General features: G+C 42.9%; 2 protein-coding genes across 2 annotated transcripts in view; one reads left to right on the top strand and one right to left on the bottom strand.

Annotated features, from left to right (window-relative positions):
- TRIM14 (tripartite motif containing 14) overlaps positions 1–19,015 on the bottom strand; it is an 84,757-nt gene that overhangs the window by 52,960 nt on the left and 12,782 nt on the right. The window lies entirely within an intron of this gene.
- LOC134610501 (nucleoporin SEH1-A-like) lies at positions 9,756–11,248 on the top strand. Its single transcript, XM_063453468.1, has one exon. It carries the CDS (start codon positions 9,756–9,758, stop codon positions 11,085–11,087), a length of 1,332 nt encoding a protein of 443 aa, XP_063309538.1. The 3' UTR covers positions 11,088–11,248.

Below are 19,015 nucleotides of genomic sequence, written 5' to 3'. Positions count from 1 at the left end.
ACTGGCACAGTTCTGCAGAGCACACGCTGTAGGCCTGACACACCCGCTTTAAGGACACTGACTGCTATTAGCTTACACTGGAAACCTTTTTTTTCTTTGTAAAAGCACACTATAGAGACACCAGATATGAGTGGCAACTGTCAAAGTACACAGGCAGGGGTCTGCAGAGAACACGCTGAAGGAGGCCTGACACCCAGACGCTTGCAGACAACTAACTGCTCTTCAATCTATTACAGTGAAAAAAATATATATATTTTTAAATGTAAAGCTTAAGCTATTGTGACAACAGATATGAGTGGTGGCACTGTGCAAATGGACACAGCATCCACTGAGCCTGACACAGAAGCTGGCAGGCAGGCAACTGCAATTACATTACACAAAAAAAAAAGCAGACTGATGTTCTAGTCCTAAAAAGGGCTTTTTGGGTTGCTGTTCTTACAGCAGAGATCAGATGAGTCCTTCAGGACTGTAGTGGACACTGAATACCCTAGCCTAGCTATCAATTTCCCTATCTAATCAGCAGCAGCTACCCTTTCCCTCCTCTCACTAAGCATGCAGCTTCAGAATGAATCTAAAATGGATGCTGGGAGGGAGGTGGGAGGGTGTGGAAGGGAGGTTCTGCTGCTGATTTGCTGGAATGTGTCTGCTGACCGTGAGGCACAGGGTCAAAGTTTGCTCAATGATGACGAATAGGGGGCGGATCGAACCGCCCATGTGTTCGCCCGCGGCGGCGAACGCGAACACGCTATGTTCGCCGGCGAACAGTTCGGTACATCACTACTATAGCCTAATACCAAGGTACAGGGCAAAGATTTACAAGGTGAACTCACAAGCAGAAAAAGTATTCCAGATGAACAAAGTCAAAGTGTATCTGCTGTAGGAGACAGGTCAATTATTCTGTGAACCTAATCACTTTAGTGAAGGAGATACATTTCTGAAGGGTAGGTATAGTATGCTTGCTGACCCCAAAACATGTTCAGATTGCTAGCATTGGCAAAGTTTACAAAACAAGTTATAAGCCCTTAGCACTTGCAACCAATCATTGTTTTTTTTACAACTGTATCCATCCTGATAAATGCAATAGTTTTATGATATTATTAAAGCACTATAAATTGGAATGGAATTAACAATGGCTGGAAATAAGAGCAGTGCTCTAGCACAGTAGAAAGCAATATGAACTTAGCTCCCTTTTACATTTTCAGTGCCTTACAAAGTTCTCACATTTCTTACTATAAAATGTTATATACCACACCTAGCAGCGGAACTACTGCTGGTGCAGCTGAGAGGGCTCATTGGGTTCCTTAGCACTGAGGACCCGCGATGGGCATATGTTATCAGGGGCCCGGTCATGTCCTGCATTCTGTGTCAATGTGTATGAGTGTCTGTATCTGTGTAAATATGTATGAGTGTCTGTATGTGTATCTATGTGTGTTTGTGTGTGTATATGTGTGTATCAGTATTTGCGTGTGTGTCTGTGTATCTGTGTGTGTATATGTATAAGTGTGTGTGTGTAAGTGTATACACTGCACACAAATGCACGCCTACATTCAAACACCAACGTCCACACACATACTCCATACAAAAATATGCTTACATTCAAACACAAATTGTGTGTATTTACATATTTACACATATATATATACAGGTTTGTTGTACTCAAATAGAAGTATGATGTTTAAACATTACATACATATACACATACTGCATCCACTACACATGCACTAAGACACACCGTGTCCACTTTATACACACTAAACCCAATAAACAAACACACCCTCTATCCACTTTACACACACTGTATCCTTGTGGGCGGGCTTGGAGGGGGACCCTGAATGCAGGCCCCCGGAGGCCAAGACCTTGAGCTATTTTAGGGGTCCTCAAATATCTGATGGCGGCCCTGACTGCTCAGTGCTTAATACAACCTTGCAAGGATGGACAAATGATAGATCCCCAGCTGACAAAGCATTGTGGGAATTGTACGACAGAAGGGGATCTACCTTTTAACCATCCTTGTGATAGGGGGTCCAAAAAAATTCTTGCACTAGGCCCACTCTCTATGTTAGTTCTGCCACACCCTGGACAAACAACATTAACAAACACTTGTTGAAATTCAAAGCTAGCCAACAGCTATACACAGACGGCCAGTTCAGACACAAAAATTAATTAGCACATCTGTTCCTTATCTCAACTTCCAAATGTACAGCATGATCTTCTTAAAAATTCACTTAAACAAAGGCTGTGATTTGCCCAATTAAGCATATTCTGGAACAAGGGGCTGTCTACCCCTCACTCAATCTCACCATCTGGATGTTAGTTGTAGGTTTGTGATCTGTGTAGATGAAAAATGCTTCCATTACTATATAGTTTTTATATGCTATAAGACTGAAGCTAATTAAAGGGACATTGGTCTTGAAGCTGCTGCCACTCTGTGTCGTTTTACACAGCATGGGAAAGTTCTTTGGAATTTTCCCACGCTGTGTAATTTGACTCATAACACTCTGATTGGTGGATTAAGTAACCAATCAGAGTGTTATTAGTCAAATTACACAGCGTGTGAAAATTCCAAAGAACTTTCCCACGCTGTGAAAAATGACACAGAGCACTCTGATTGGAGGATTTCAAACCAACCAATCAGAGTGCTGTGACAGGTAAATGTAGAGACTTACCTGTCAGTCTCTTCATTTACCTGTCAGAGCACTCTGATTGGATGGCTTAAACCCACCAATCAGAGTGCTCTGAGCCTAATTGCAGGGCGGGGCAAGGCTTTATAAGCCTTCCCCCGCCCTGCAGAGCTCAGTCTGCGTGGAGCCCTCCATGGGTGAAGATGGATTATTTTTTTTTGCGCTCGTTTTTATTTTTATTTTTTTCACTGCGTCGGTTATTATGGTTTTTTTATTTGGCCTTTTTTGGGGCTGAAAGAAGAAGATTTTAGAAGAAAGAAAACACCCAATGGTAAGTTTTTCTTCTTTTTCTTTACCGGTTCTTAGTTAAAGGTCCCCCCCTCATTATTTTTAGGGTTAGGGGGGTAGGTAGGGGGATACTTTTTTTTGGGGGGGGAGCGGGGTGACTAGGGGTTTGGGGACCCCTAGTCACCTGGGGGGGACATTTTTTTTAGAGCCCCTACCCGCCGCTCAGGGGTGGGGGCCGGGGGGAGGACAAAAGGTCCCCCCCCTATTGGTATTTAGGGCCCCCACCCGCCGGTCAGGGGTGGGGGCCAGGGGGGAGGACATTAGGTCCCCCCTTATTAGTATTTAGGGCCCCCCACCCGCCGCTCAGGGGTGGGGGCCAGGGGGGAGGACCTTAGGTCCCCCCTTTTTTGTATTTAGGGCCCCCACCCGCCGCTCAGGGGTGGGGGCCAGGGGGGAGGACATTAGGTCCCCCCCTTATTAGTATTTAGGGCCCCCCACCCACCGCTCAGGGGTGGGGGCCAGGAGAAGGACATTAGGTCCCCCCCTTATTCTTGTTTAGGGCCCCCACCCACCGCAAAGGGGTGGGGGCCAGGGGGAGGACATTAGGTCCCACCCCCCAATTTTTATTTAGGGCCCCCACCGCCGCTCAGGGGTGGGGGCCGGAGGGGAGGACAATAGGTCCTCCCCCCTTTTTTTACTTTAGGGCCCCCATCCGCTCAGGGAGGGGGGACTTACAGGCTGCTCACTGTTTAATAGATATGCCCCTACTCGCGGTATTGCGAGTAGGTCACAATTTACTAATACTAAGTAATTTTTACTTAGTATTAGTAAATTTGGCTGAAAGACCAATTTTAAGACCAATTTAGGTCTTTCAGCCTTTTGGTAGATAACTCCCTAATACCGTTGGAATTAAGGAGTTATCTACCAAGCGGCTGCAACAAAAGTCCTGAAAAGTCTGGAAATGCGGGAGGGATAATGTATAATAAACACAGGTTACTGGCTATGGGGGGATAATGTATAATAAACACAGGTTACTGGTTGTGGGGGGATAATGTATAATAAACACAGGTTACTGGCTATGGGGGATAATGTATAATAAACACAGGTTACTGGCTATGGGGGAGATAATGTATAATAGGCACATGTTACTGGCTATGGGGGGGGGATAATGTATAATAAACACAGGTTACTGGCTATGGGGGGATAATGTATAATAAACACAGGTTACTGGCTATGGGGGGGATAATGTATAATAAACACAGGTTACTGGTTGTTGGGGGGATAATGTATAATAAACACAAGTTACTGGCTATGGGGGATAATGTATAATAAACACAGGTTACTGGCTATGGAGGATAATGTATAATAAACCAAAAAAAAAAAAAAAATAATAATAAAAAAAAAAAGAATGCAGCTTCAGAATTAATCTAAATGGTATGCTGTCTAGGAGGTGGGAGGGTCTGGGAGGGAGGGTCTGCTGCTGATTGGCTGGAATGTGTCTGCTGACTGTGAGGTACAGGGTCAAAGTTTACTCAATGATGACGAATAGGGGGCGGACGCGAACACGCTATGTTCGCCAGGAACTTTTCGCCAGCGAACCGTTCGGGACATCACTATTTGTAAACAATGGTAATGCACTTAGATGCTCACTGCAGGGTTAGTATCACTGACAAGTCTTAAATCTATTTAGTAGTAGCAAAAGGGCCTGTACTGATTCGGTCAAATAATTTTATTCCTCAGCACTCAGAGACACTCACTTCCTGATATTATCCCACCATACAAGCCCTTATACTGTGAATGTGATGTGAAATTCCCCCATTATGATGTCACAGGGAAGAGAGGGCTTAAAGATATAGGGACTACTGGAATATTCATCAAACTGATTAAAAATGGACTGATACCGCACTTTCAGTTTTAGTGGTTATAGCACTTGGAACATCCTGAATGATTTAAACCATCACATACTGGATTAACAACGTTTTGGTGTCTTCGTGCCTAAAAACTATTGATTTAAAAGACAGTATTAAACAGTGTGTGACTTTTGTACAAGTTTAATAATAATATCCAAAGGTTTCGGATACATGTAATCTCTGAAGTCAATTAAGCTTTTCTAATTTGGTTCTTTCATAATCCTGTTTTTTTTCCCCCTCAAATATATATCATAACTACTTTATTTATTTTTTATATTTTCAATAATTAATAATGAGTCTTTTTATGCCTAATTGCTAACCTAATTGCTTAATGTAAATCATTTTTAACTGCACTTCAACAACACTGTCAGATCTGTAGATCCTAGCACAAGGGGAAAATACTTTGTTCATTAAATGGTATCTTAATCTAATTTAGACCTTTATATAATTGATTGTTAAAGGAAGACATCAAACACCTAAAGCAGTTTAGCTTGCTGATTTGCTATATGTGTGAAGAGTGTGTCCTCTTTTTTGAATGTTACATATAGTGTAGATTTCACTAGAAAGTAAAGTTATTTTTTTCGAGGCGTAGAAGCTTTATATTGAGGATTAATTTGGTCTATTACTGGTATGTTAATGGAACACTCCAAGCAACATGATCACTCCAGCTCTCTGTGGTGGTTATGGTGTCAGGAGTGCCCTGGAATCATTCCAAGATAAGTAGTCAAACCTTTTGTAAGTAGTTTGAAAACTTACCTGGACTCTACTGGGTGCAGGTCACCTTCTCAGTTGTGCAAAAATATAAATTTTCCTCCTTGACAGCCAAACCAAGAATATATAACATTGCTACATAACAGGAGATGGAAAATATTACCGTTTATACACAATTTAAATGAGCACTATAGTGCCAGGAAAACAAGCTTGTTTTCCTGGCACTATAGGGTCATTAGGTCCCCCCCACCCTCAGGGCCCCCCTTACGCTGGGCTGAATGGGTTAAAACCCCTTCAGCCACTTACCTTTCTCCAGCGCTGGGCTCCTCTGTGCTGGGGAACTCTCCACCCCCTGCCATGCGCTCATTCAAACAGCCCATATGAAAGCATTACTCAATGCTTTCCTATGGACGTCCAGCGTCTTCTCACTGTGATTTTCACAGTGAGAATCGCGGAAGCGCCTCTAGCGGTTGTCAGTGAGGCAGCTACTAGAGGCTGGATTAACCCTCAGTGAAACATGTTTTCAGCTGCAGAGTTAAAACAAGAGGGACCTGGCACCCAGACCACTTAATTGAGCTGAAGTGGTCTGGGTGCCTATAGTGGTCCTTTAAGTTTCTTTCAATTTACTTTTCTTGTCACAGGAGCTATTCAGCAATTTGATTTTGCTAAATAGACCACAAGGCAAGCCTTCACTACGGCAGCTAAATATTTAAATTATGTAAAAAGGTTGCCATTTTTCCCTGGTCAGATAACTTTTGTTTATTTTTGTACGGGTGGATGGTAGCATGAAATTTTATTTAGCAAGAGAAATCTCAGTTTACACTGACTAGTTAAAAGGATACTTGTAACATACAGGTTTTCTGGACATAGGTTAGTTAATTATTAATACTTATTGATATCTGAAGCACACTCTAAAATCATGTGAGATTATATTGCTGGGTAAAGGTCTTTAAACTTGCAGTTCTCTGTATCTGAATAAATATGCCACAGATGGTGTGATACGTTTAAAGTCAATTTGCAAAAGGCATGACCAAACAGCAGATCGTCAGCTGTACAACTCCCATCATGCTTTCTCAGTGTGTAGCCTGTCAAAGCATCGTTGTACCTGTAGGTCTATGACAGCAAGGGATCTTTTGGCCAGCCCTTTTCAACATCAACGAGGTAGCGCAAAAGAAAATAAATCCACTTTTTTGGAAATTTGTATAGGTTAATTAAGTTACAGAAGACTAAGGTTAGAATTAGCTTGTTTCTTTAAGCTAACATGTTACATAAAAATACTATAAATATATTACTTAAACTTTCCCTTCTTTAACCCCTTAAGGACACATGACATGTGTGACATGTCATGATTCCCTTTTAATCCAGAAGTTTGGTCCTTAAGGGGTTAAAGGGACAATATAGTCACCAAAACAACTTTAGCTTAATGAGTCAGGTTCTGTGTATAGAACATGCCTCTGAAGTTTCACTGCTCAATTCACTGCCATTTAATAGTTAAATCACTTTTGTCTCTGTTTATGCAGCCCTAGCCACACCTCCCCCGGTTGTGACTGACACAGCCAGCATGCAAAAACAAAATGGTTTCAATTTCCATCACATGTAACTTACCTTAAAATATTTTATCTTCTGCTCTGTAAATTGAACTTGAATTACATACAGGAGCAAGCTTTTAACAGAGTAGGAGATAATAAAATCTAAATAAAACATAATTTGCAATAATGGAAGTATAAACATTAGGTGACTCTTTACAATAAGTGTTTAGGGGGCTGTGGAAGTCACATGCAGGGAGTTGTGACTAGGGAGTTGTGACTAGCTGTATAAAGAAAGTGATTTTACTTGTAAATGGAAGAGATTTGAGCAGTGAGACTGTTGAGGCATGATATATACACCAAAACGCTTCATTAAGATGTTTTGGTGACAATGGTGTCCTTTTAACGAGTTACTAAAAGCACTATAACCACTTTAGTGATTTGAAGTTGTCATGTTTGGGCCGCATTTCAGTTTGAAACACTGCACATACCGAGAAAGAGAAAACATTTTTCGCCACAGGTGTAAGGGGGGGGGGGGGGGGGGGGGCCTTTTGAAATGCCCTGGGGTGTCTACTTTAAGAAATGGTAGGCCTTTGTGGGGTAGTTTGAACTTAAAACCTGCTAAGATGCTTGGAAATTGCACATGGGCCGAGCGTCAAAATTCAAAGTTCGGTAAAAACTGATATGGCTTGGTCTCCAATGTGCCCCTTCAACATCCACATATCCCCAAAAAGGGTACACATGGGGGTATTGCTGCACTAAGAGGACATAGCTGAGCAACATATTAGGTGTTCTACTGCCATAGCACACATAAGGATTACAAAAAATACAGTAACATCTCCAAGTGTGTGTCAAAAAGGCAGAAAAAATGCTAATTGTAACTAGACTTGGTACAAACTAACAAAAAAATGATCCTACGCTAAGGTTTAAAATATGCCTTTTGAAATACCCTGGGGTGTCTACTTTAGGAAATGGTAGGCCTTCGTGGTTTTTTTTTTTTTTTTACTTTCCAACTGCAATAATGCCCCAAATTGAAGCATAGGCCAATTAAATCCATCTCTCAAAATTGTACTGTAAATACTGAAATGGATAGGTCTCCTATATGGCACTATAGCTATATTCTAGGTGGCTAACATGCCAGCAAGAGTTACTCTAACACTATTGTTGGTTGACATGACCATATAAACAATTGTTTGTTGACATATCACAACACAGATTTATATCTAATCTAAAACTCTACATAATAACATAGTTCTCATATGTTGAAGAAGAAAAGAACTACTTAGTGCACCCTTGTTTGGGGAATTATTTCTAAAATGTTTTCCAGTATGCAGAATGAGAATTTTCTAAAATGACCAGCTCAACTGTTCCAGCTCAGTTCCTAATCCCTTTCCCCTTCCTTTAAAAAAAATATTAACCCTTTCCCTGCTGCTTGATCACTGCTAGCAGTGATCAATATACAGGTCACAGTACTTTACTGTGATCTATTTTTTTTTTTACACTTAAGGGTTACATTTTATTTTTTTTGTAACCCTAAGGGGTTAAATTTTATTCTTTTATTTTATTAATTTGTGATTTAGTTAGTTGGTGGGTGGAATTTAGTGGTAATTTGGGGAATTTAGTTAGGGGTCAAAAAAAAAAAAAAAAGTTTAGTTATTTAGTTAAAGTTTTCTTAGCTGTGTTAACTGTATTAAAAATGTTGCGAAAGTATAGCGCAGAGGAGGCTTATGCCCTGTTAGCCGCCGACTCAGAGGCGACCGACACTGCCTCAGAGAGTGACGCAGGGAGTGACGCAGGGGACAGGGACTATGTGCCAGATAGTGCAGTAACGTCAGAGGAAATCGCTGATTCCCCTAATGTTCAATATGGCGCAGATGACTGGGTACCCCCTAATCATTTTTCGCCAGACATACCAGTGTTCACTGCCAATCCCGGCATACAGGCTGACCTGTCTGGCTATAATGCGCTGGATTGTATGGAGCTGTTTTTGGGGGATGATTGTTTTGGGGAAGTAGTTACCCAGACGAATCTGTATGCGGAGCAATATCTTGCACGCAACCAAGACTCCCGAATCGCCAGCACAGAGAGATGGTACCCAACCAGTGTGCCAGAAATTAAACAATTCTGGGCACTGACCATGTTAATGGGGGTAGTTAAAAAGCCCACAATTAGAATGTACTGGACTAAAAATCCTATTTTTAATACCCCCATTTTTTCCCAGACTATGCATAGGGAGAGATATGAGGACATACTGCGTTTTATGCATTTTAATGACAATATGAAGTGCCCCCCAAAAGGTCATCCGCGGGGGGCGGAGCCTGACTGCTGGACGGATCAGACGTGTATCGTCTGAGCTCCGGCTTCTGTAACCTAAAATCCGGGGCTAACTGCGGGACACACGCTAAATCTGACCCTACAAGGTACTCACCCTGCTAAGCGGAAGCTGGGGATCTCAGGGATACCTGACACAAACCGATCTAAAGCTGTATTACCCGGACTGAGGGGACTGAGGCCTAGATGAGCTTGAGCTGGGGTGAGACGGCCGCTCTTCCAGTTCTCTGACCGGCACCTGGCTGTGTTCCCCCCCCCCTCTGGACCGGTGGGGGTTATCCCGGTCCCCACGGGCAAACACCACTACCCTCTGCAACTTTTAAGCACCCACACCGATGCAGGCCCTGGACGGGACAGTAAACCCCAAGATGGCGGACACGCTGCCACCTCATGTGCAAGAAACCGATACGACCACACAGGGCTCACCCGAGCAGGTACCACGACACCTGACCGAAATCTTTACAACCTTCTGGGCCAAGCTCTCAGCTCACCTACGGGCGCCAACAGCTCCGGTGAAGGGGAGGAACAGAGGGGGAGAGGTGGGAAAAGAGCGGGCACCCCAGTGCGCTCCCTCCACAACAGCGGCACACTCACCCTCACGTGGTCTATCTGGGCCGAAAACCAGCAGGGATGAACCGCATCGATCATGGATGCGGAGGGTCCCTCGCCGCAGGCAGCAATCCATCAAGACCCACTGTCGCCCCCCTACAGAAACAAAATCGGTCTCCAGTGTTTGGGATAAAAGTGAAAATGGCGATTGGCACTGCACAGCAAGTTGGAAGACGCACAGTGGTTCTGTGTGGCGAGTAACTTGGGCTCATCCAGAGTTTGGACAGGTTTTGGCTTCATGTTCGTTTGACAGAACAGCTGCTGTGTGGGAGGAAATTGTTGGTGAATCAAATGATAAATTACGTGGGCAAAGTCATTGGGTTAAGAGGACAACACTTGTGGACAGTAGAACCTCAGTTACTGATGTAAAATTTGCTCCAAAGCACATGGGGCTGATGTTGGCAACATGTTCAGCAGATGGTGTAGTGAGAGTGTATGAAGCACCTGATGTGATGAACCTGAGCCAGTGGTCTCTGCAGCATGAAATCTCTGGCAAGTTGAGCTGCAGTTGCATCTCCTGGAATCCTTCCAGTTCGCGAGCTCATTCTCCAATGATCGCAGTTGGTAGTGATGACAGTAGTCCCAATATTATGGGAAAAGTCCAAATATATGAATACAATGAAAATACAAGGAAATATGTAAAAGCAGAAACATTTATGACTGTCACAGATCCTGTTCATGACCTCTCCTTTGCTCCAAATCTGGGACGATCTTTCCACATTCTTGCTGTTGCCTCAAAAGATGTTAGAATATTTACCATGAAACCCTTAAGGAAGGAGCAGACCTCTTCTGGAGGTGTGACAAAGTTTGAGATTCACACAGTGGCTCAGTTTGATAACCACAACTCTCAGGTATGGAGAGTGAGTTGGAACATCACTGGTACTGTTTTGGCATCATCAGGAGATGATGGAAGTGTACGACTGTGGAAAGCAAACTACATGGACAATTGGAAGTGCACTGGTGTTCTAAAGGGAGATGGGAACCCAGTAAACCCATCCCAGCAAGGATTCATGGGTTCTTCGTTTGGATCAACAAATCAGAGTCTTCAGAATTCTGTGAATGGTTCAGCATCCAGCAGAAAGCACAGCTGATTCCAAGCTAACAGGAGTAACTTTGCTGTTTTGCTGCTTGTTGCATGCACACAGGAATGGATGCCGAACTTCATTTTCTCCTCCCCAGCACAGTTTGAGACCTTCCAAGATACACGGTCAAGCTGCATACTTCTAAATGAAATAAAGGCCCATTTTATGTATATGTATATATTTTTATTTCAAGAGAAAAGAAAATTAAATGATTGCTAAACCTTTCAGTTCTTGTTAATCAGAGTGTGAAATGACTTGCAGATTTGTCTACAGAGTCTAGTGTGTATCTGTTCACAGGTAGTGCTCTGAAAAGGCACCTTTTGTGATGCTTGAGTCTGGAGCACTGTCTGTGTGTATAATGACATTGTGTATTTCATCTAATACTGTTCAATTTGGATATTGTCTGCTACTAATCTGAGTTGCTTATCTCAAAAAACAACCAACCAAACAAAAAAAAAAAAAAAAAAAAAAAAAGGTCATCCGCAGTATGACATTCTTTATAAAATACGCCCTCTAATTTCCCACTTAAATGAAAATTTTGCCACTATTTACACCCCCAAAAAACACATTTCAATTGATGAGTCCCTCATGAAATATAAGGGAAGACTGGGATTTAGACAATACATCCCATCCAAAAGATCCCGGTATGGGATAAAATTTTATAAATTATGTGAAAGTGGCAGTGGCTATGTATACACCTTCCGTGTATACGAAGGAAGGGATAGCCACCTTGATCCCCCAGGTTGCCCAGATACAGTAGGGACAAGTGGGAAAATTGTCTGGGACTTAATAATGCCATTACTCAACAAAGGTTATCACTTATACATCGATAACTTTTATAACAGCATCCAACTCTTATAAATGCTGTACTGTTTTGAGACCGTGGCCTGTGGCACTATCAGGAAGAGTCGCACAGGTTTCCCAAAGGCTCTAGCAGAAAAAAAACTAAAAAAGGGGGAAACAGCAGCTCTCTGCCAGAATGAACTGCTGGCACTCAAGTACCGCGATAAAAAGGAGGTTTTCATCCTAACTACGATCCATGGGGAAAACACTCGCAGGGTCGCAGTTCGTGGCAGAGAGGAATATAAATGGGTGCCAGTCTGCATTCAGCAATATAATCGGTACATGGGGGGGAGTTGATCTATCCGATCAACTAATGCAGCCGTATCTAATCATGCGCAAAACCAGGGCATGGTACAAAAAAGTGGGCATATATATAATGCAGACGGCAGTCCACAATGCCTTTATTATTTTTAAAAAGGCAAATGCTGAGCTGAAATGCACATTCCTTTCATTTCAATTTCAGCTCATTTCTGGGTTACTTGAGTGCCACAGAGGGGGACCATCAGTGGAGCCTAGCAGAAGAATGGAGGCAGGTCACTTCTGCTTTAAGATTCCACCAACCCCTAAAAAACAAAACCCCCAGAAAAGGTGCAGGGTGTGTAACAAGAGGGGCGTAAGAGTTGAGACAAGCTATTACTGCCCTGATTGCCCCTCTCAGCCCGGCCTATGTATTGGCCATTGTTTTAAAGTTTTCCACACCCAGGCCGAATAAGCAGACCCGTTTTGGGGTGTGATTTTAGTCAACTGTCTGGTTACCAAATCTTGGCTTTGTCTCCCGTTTATCCTGTCTTCTCTGATCCTTGACCTCGGCTTGTCCTATCGTTGTTCCGTTTCTCTTTACCCCTTTGACTTCGGCTTGTACCTTGACTATTCTCTGCTTGTATAGCCCGGCCATTCTAAGGACCGGTATTACAAGTTTCTCTCTCTGTGTTCTCTCTCTTTGTGGTCTGTCTGTGTTTTGGAATCCGTGACAGCGTTGCCCGTGACACATTGTTGCACTAAGAGCAGGACATAGCTGAGCAACATATTAGGTGTTATACTGCCATAGCACACATAAGGATTACAAAATATACAGTAACATCTCCAAGTGTGTGTCAAAAAGGCAGAAAAAATGCTAATTGTAACTAGACTTGGTACAAACTAACAAAAAAATGATCCTACGCTAAGGTTTAAAATATGCCTTTTGAAATACCCTGGGGTGTCTACTTTAGGAAATGGTAGGCCTTCGTGGTTTTTTTTTTTTTTTTACTTTCCAACTGCAATAATGCCCCAAATTGAAGCATAGGCCAATTAAATCCATCTCTCAAAATTGTACTGTAAATACTGAAATGGATAGGTCTCCTATATGGCACTATAGCTTCACGAAATAGTGCCAAAGACATACAATGGGGGTGTCATTTTACTCAGAAGACTTAGCTGAGCATAATTTGGGGGGTTTGAACTTAGTGGCAAATGTGAAATATACAAAATGCCTAGCAAAAATGCAATCCATATGTAAAAAACGCACAAAATTATTTTTTACCACATAATTTGGCATATATTGGTGAAAAAATGGGGGCATGTTAAGGCACAATATGCACTTTATGAGATACCCTGGAGTGTCTACTTTTACAAATGGTAGGCCTTTGTGGGGTTTTTTTGAACAGTCAAACTGTTATAATACCCCAAATGGACACATAGGCTCATTAAATCCGTCTCTCAAAATTCTACTTTGAATACTGAAAAGGACAGGTCACCTAAATGGCACTGTAACTCCACGAAATAGTGCCAAAGACATACAATGGGGGTGTCATTTTACTCAGAAGACTTAGCTGAGCATAATTTGGGGGGTTTGAACTTAGTGGCAAATGTGAAATATACAAAATGCCTAGCAAAAATGCAATCCATATGTAAAAAACGCACAAAATTATTTTTTACCACATACTTTGGCATATATTGGTGAAAAAATGGGGGCATGTTAAGGCACAATATGCACTTTATGAGATACCCTGGAGTGTCTACTTTTACAAATGGTAGGCCTTTGTGGGGGTTTTTTGAACAGTCAAACTGTTATAATACCCCAAATGGACACATAGGCTCATTAAATCCGTCTCTCAAAATTCTACTTTGAATACTGAAAAGGACAGGTCACCTAAATGGCACTGTAACTTCACGAAATAGTGCCAAAGACATACAATGGGGGTGTCATTTTACTCAGAAGACTTAGCTGAGCGTAATTTGGGGGGGTTAAACTTAGTGGCACATGTGAAATATACAAAATGCCTAGCAAAAATGCAATCCATATGTAAAAAACGCACAAAATTATTTTTTACCACATACTTTGGCATATATTGGTGAAATAATGGGGGCATGTTAAGGCACAATATGCACCTTATGAGATACCCTGGAGTGTCTACTTTTACAAATGGTAGGCCTTTGTGGTTTTTTTTTGAACAGTCAAACTGTTATAATACCCCAAATGGACACATAGGCTCATTAAATCCGTCTCTCAAAATTCTACTGTGAATACTGAAATGGATAGGTCTCCTATATGGCACTGTAACTTCACGAAATAGTGCCAAAGACATACAGTGGGGGTACCGTTGTACTCAGCAGAAGTAACTGAACACATAATACAACTTTGTACAGGAATAGCACACACCAACTTTACAAAATACACATGAGAAGTTCTTTGTTATAAGTTTGTGTGCGAAAACCCCCAAAAAACATCTCATCCACTCATCTGCTATCCATTGGTCTGGTCTTCTTTACTACATTTAGTCTCATCACACATTTTTCTGCTCTTTTATATATCATCAGTACATCATACTACATATCCTCCTCGTTGGTTTTATTTTTCATCTAATGCATACAAAAAATAGAAAGCTGGAAGCCTAGAAAAAACACTCAAAAAGGGGTTAACCCTAAAAGAACTACCAAAGTAGTGAAAAAATAAAGAGAGGAAGTGAGTGCCCTAAGTAGTTAATACATAACCTTTAATAATATAATAAAAATGATGTGGAGATCTCCACATCATTCATCTAATGCATGTTTCACATTCACTGATATTCATCTAACACCGCGTTACTATGGCAACTAGACGCACTCGCGACTTCTCGGTTGCAGTTTGATTACATCATCACGTTCACGTCGGTCACACACGCGTGATCACTAGAGCACAACACAGCGTTAGAACACGGATCTTGGGTGTCACACCTGCACTGGGTAAGTGATTACTCTGTAATATTTTATGCCTTATATAAACAATTCACTCACTTGTATGCACATCTTGACAAAGACCTCTTGGGTCGAAACATTGATCACTTTAACCTCATATAAAACTCGTTGAAAAAATCCTCTGGAGTGCTCTCTTCATCTGTATATATATATATATATTTGTGCTCGGGACTATTCCAGTAATGATACGAATAGAGAATAAAGTAATTTACCTTAAAATAAGCAAAGTCGGTTGAGGTGTGCCGATAATGACATAGGTGGTAGGCCTGTAAATAAAGTGGGCCTACCTTAGATAAAGTTGAATAGAGGGAGTTGAGGGTGGGCCAGCAGAACGTCTGGACCAATAGCAGTAACATAGGGAAGGGGGGAGTCCATTTTAAAGGCACATTGCCCCCTCCTACAAATTCAGACCAAGCCTTCCAATATATATATAAATAAATATAAAAATAAATAAAAAAATTCTTTTTTTTTACTATGTGTGTATATATATATATGTGTATATATATATACACAAACATTCTACTACTCAGGAGACTTCGATGAACACAAATATGAGTGTTTAAAACAGTAAAACTTATCACGACAATAAAATCCCCAGTAAAAAGTGCAGTTTTTGTTTTAAAAAATGCAAAAAACAAATACGAACGCTAACTTTGGCAAGCGTTTGTGGCTACTACAAAAGACTGAAAATACACCATTTTGAATACCCTGGGTTGTTTACTTTTTCAAATGGTAGAGTTAATTTTCATTTCTGGGGTACAATTCCGTCTCAAAGGCAACATAGCCAATCTGGCAAATAGCAATTTACAAAAACAGAAACTGGAAAATCTTATGTTTGACCCTGTAACTTTCCAAAGCACCATAAAACCTAAGGGTTACTCTTGTACTTGTGAAACATTATTCTACACAAATATAATTGTTTTAGAGCAGTAAAATGTATTATAGTGATAATATCATCTGTGAAATGGCAGTTTATGCTTGGCAAGCTGCTGATTACTTCTTGTGCTCATCAGATCCCTTCTGGGCGCCAGGTGCAGACCCTGGGAGTCCCTGATACCTGGAACAACAAAGGCAAGTCTCTGGCTGAGTGCCGGGTTCGCGGCTTGAGGTGGTGGAAGCTTGTTTTGTCGGGTGGTCGGATCTGTCCCGGTGGTGCTTCACGTCCGGTGCGGGATTGTGGTGGCTTAAGGTGGAGGCGAGTGCTTGACGTGGGGCAGGCTCTGCATTTCTGTTTGTGCCTCCGGTCCCGTCTTCTACGCCTTTTACGTTGGTGGATTTTAATGGGGACTGCTTCGCTTAGCTGTGGTGGAGCTTGTTGGGGCTGTGGTGGAGCTTGTTGGGGCTTCCTGCTTGTTATTTGCTTCCAAAATTGATTGAAGAGTCTGTCCAGCTTAGACTCAATATCCTGCCATGCTTTGCTGGTACCAGGAGGACACGCGGTTGCCGCCATATTAGGAGAGTCGCAGATGAGTATGTCATCCTGGGCGTCTGTGCTCTGTGCGTCCATTAGCTCCAGACAGCCTCTCAGGGGTGGACCGGGATAACCCCCACCGGTTCGAGGGGGGGGGGTAATGGAGCTCCTGCCGGGAAGTAGCTGCTCCTGGGCATCCCAGGATCGGGAGATTGGCCGCCTCTCCCGCCGGGTGAGCACCAGGCCACACTTGCCACGCGGAGGTAAGTAAAACTCTGTCGAGTTGCTGACCGCTATTAAGCTTGTCGGGTCGGTCAGGTAGGAGCAAAATTGCTGGGTCATCCCCTTCTGGGGTGAAATTCGCTTGTTGAAAGCTGCTTAAAGTGAGATATTGAGGGAGCTCACACGAAGTGCGTCTTTCCTCCATGACAGCTAGGCCCCGCCCCCCGGAAGCTGCATTCGTAGTGAGAGGAGGGACAGTGTAGCTGCTGCTGATTTAATAGGGAAATCGATAGCTAGGCTAGTGTATTCAGTGTCCACTACAGTCCTGAAGGACTCATCTGATCTCTGCTGTAAGGACAGCACCCCAAAAAGCCCTTTTTAGGGCTAGAACATCAGTCAGCTTTTTTTTTTCTTCTGTGTAATCGAATTGCAGTTGCCTGCCAGCGTGTGTGTCAGGCTCACAGCGTATACTGTGCCCACTTGCCCAGTGCCACCACTCATATCTGGTGTCACAATAGCTTGCATTTAAAAAAAAAAAAATACTTTTTTGACTGTAATATAATAGCAGTCAGTTTCCTTCACACGTGTGCGTTTCAGGGCCTGCCAGGGCACAGTGTCACACCAGTGCAACTCATATCTGGTGTAACAGTAGTGTAAATAAAAAAAAAAAAAAATAGAAATTTGACTGTGAAATAATAGCAGTCAGTTTCCTTCACACGTGTGCGTTTCAGGGCCTGCCAGGGCACAGTGTCACACCAGTGCAACTCATATCTGGTGTAACAGTAGTGTACAGTTAAAAAAAAACTGTGATAGATTGAATAGCAGTTAGTTGTCTGCAAGCGTGTGTGTCAGGCCTACAGCGTCTACTCTGCCAACTTCTGCCAGTGCACAGTGCCACTCATATCTGTTGTCACAGTAGCTTAGACGCATAGTACAACTAATCGGAAAAAAAATGACAGGCAGAGGCAGGCCACCCCGCAGGGGCCGTCGTGGTCGTGGTGCTGTGATTCCCATTGGCCCTAGAATAATGCCCAGTGTTCAGAAGCCACATACCCTGAACTCGAAAAGTTCTGAGGACATAGTTGACTGGCTAACACAGGACACCCAATCTTCTACAGCTTCCGCTCGGAACCTTGACGCACCAACCTCCTCCAGCTTAGCTTCGGGCACCTCTCAAGTTACCACTCGCCTGCCTGCCGCCACCACCAACACTAGCACCACAGCCGCTTCACTTGATCTGTCAGAGGAGTTATTTACACATAAGTTGGAAGAAATGAGTGATGCGCAACCATTATTGCCAGAGGATGTAGCTAACAGGGATATGTCTCAGTCAGACAGCATTACACACATGGACGTACGGTGTGATGATGATGATGTTGTACCCGCTGCTGCTTCCTTTGCTGAGTTGTCAGATACAAGTGAAGCGGTTGATGATGACGATGCGTCCGTGGATGTCACGTGGGTGCGCGCTAGAAGAGAAGAAGAACAGGGGGAAAGTTCAGATGGGGAGACAGAGAGGAGGAGAAGACGAGTTGGAAGCAGGGGGAGGTCGTCGCAAGGAGCTAGTGGCACAGTCAGACAGCATGCATCGGCACCCGGGGTCAGCCAGACAGCACGCCAATCAACGCATGCTGTTGCCACCACCAGAATGCCGTCATTGCAGAGCTCAGCAGTGTGGCATTTTTTTGGTGTGTCTGCCTCTGACAACAGTTTGCGGTGTTTGCGGTGCGTTAAACGGGGAGTTTGGTCTGTCACTATGAAGCGGGCATAACCCTTACACTACCTGATCGATACAACATCATACCTGATGTTTTAAAGCACGTTATTCCAAACAATTTAGGAATGTTAGGTGATTTATGCCCTTTATGGATTAAAACCAGACTCTGCATCAACTATGTAATTTTCCATGGGAGTTTTGCCATGGATCCCCCTCCGGCATGCCACAGTCCAGGTGTTAGTCCCCTTGAAACAACTTTTCCATCACTATTGTGGCCAGAAAGAGTCCCTGTGGGTTTTAAAATTCGCCTGCCCATTGAAGTCTATGGCAGTTCGCCCGGTGCGCCTGTTTGCAAACATATGCGGAAATTCGCGTTCGCCGTTCGGAAAATTTTATGTTCGCGACATCTCTAATATTGGGGTGTTATTGTCAATAACAACAGGAACTGAGAATCCATGCCTAAAGTACAATGTGAAAGAAAAATAACACAAAAAAATGGCTACCCAAAGGTTTGACAAAGACTGGTGG

Source organism: Pelobates fuscus, chromosome 5 (genome assembly GCF_036172605.1).
Source record: "Pelobates fuscus isolate aPelFus1 chromosome 5, aPelFus1.pri, whole genome shotgun sequence".
Lineage (NCBI taxonomy): Eukaryota > Metazoa > Chordata > Amphibia > Anura > Pelobatidae > Pelobates > Pelobates fuscus.
This window is presented reverse-complemented; position numbering and strand designations above follow the sequence as displayed.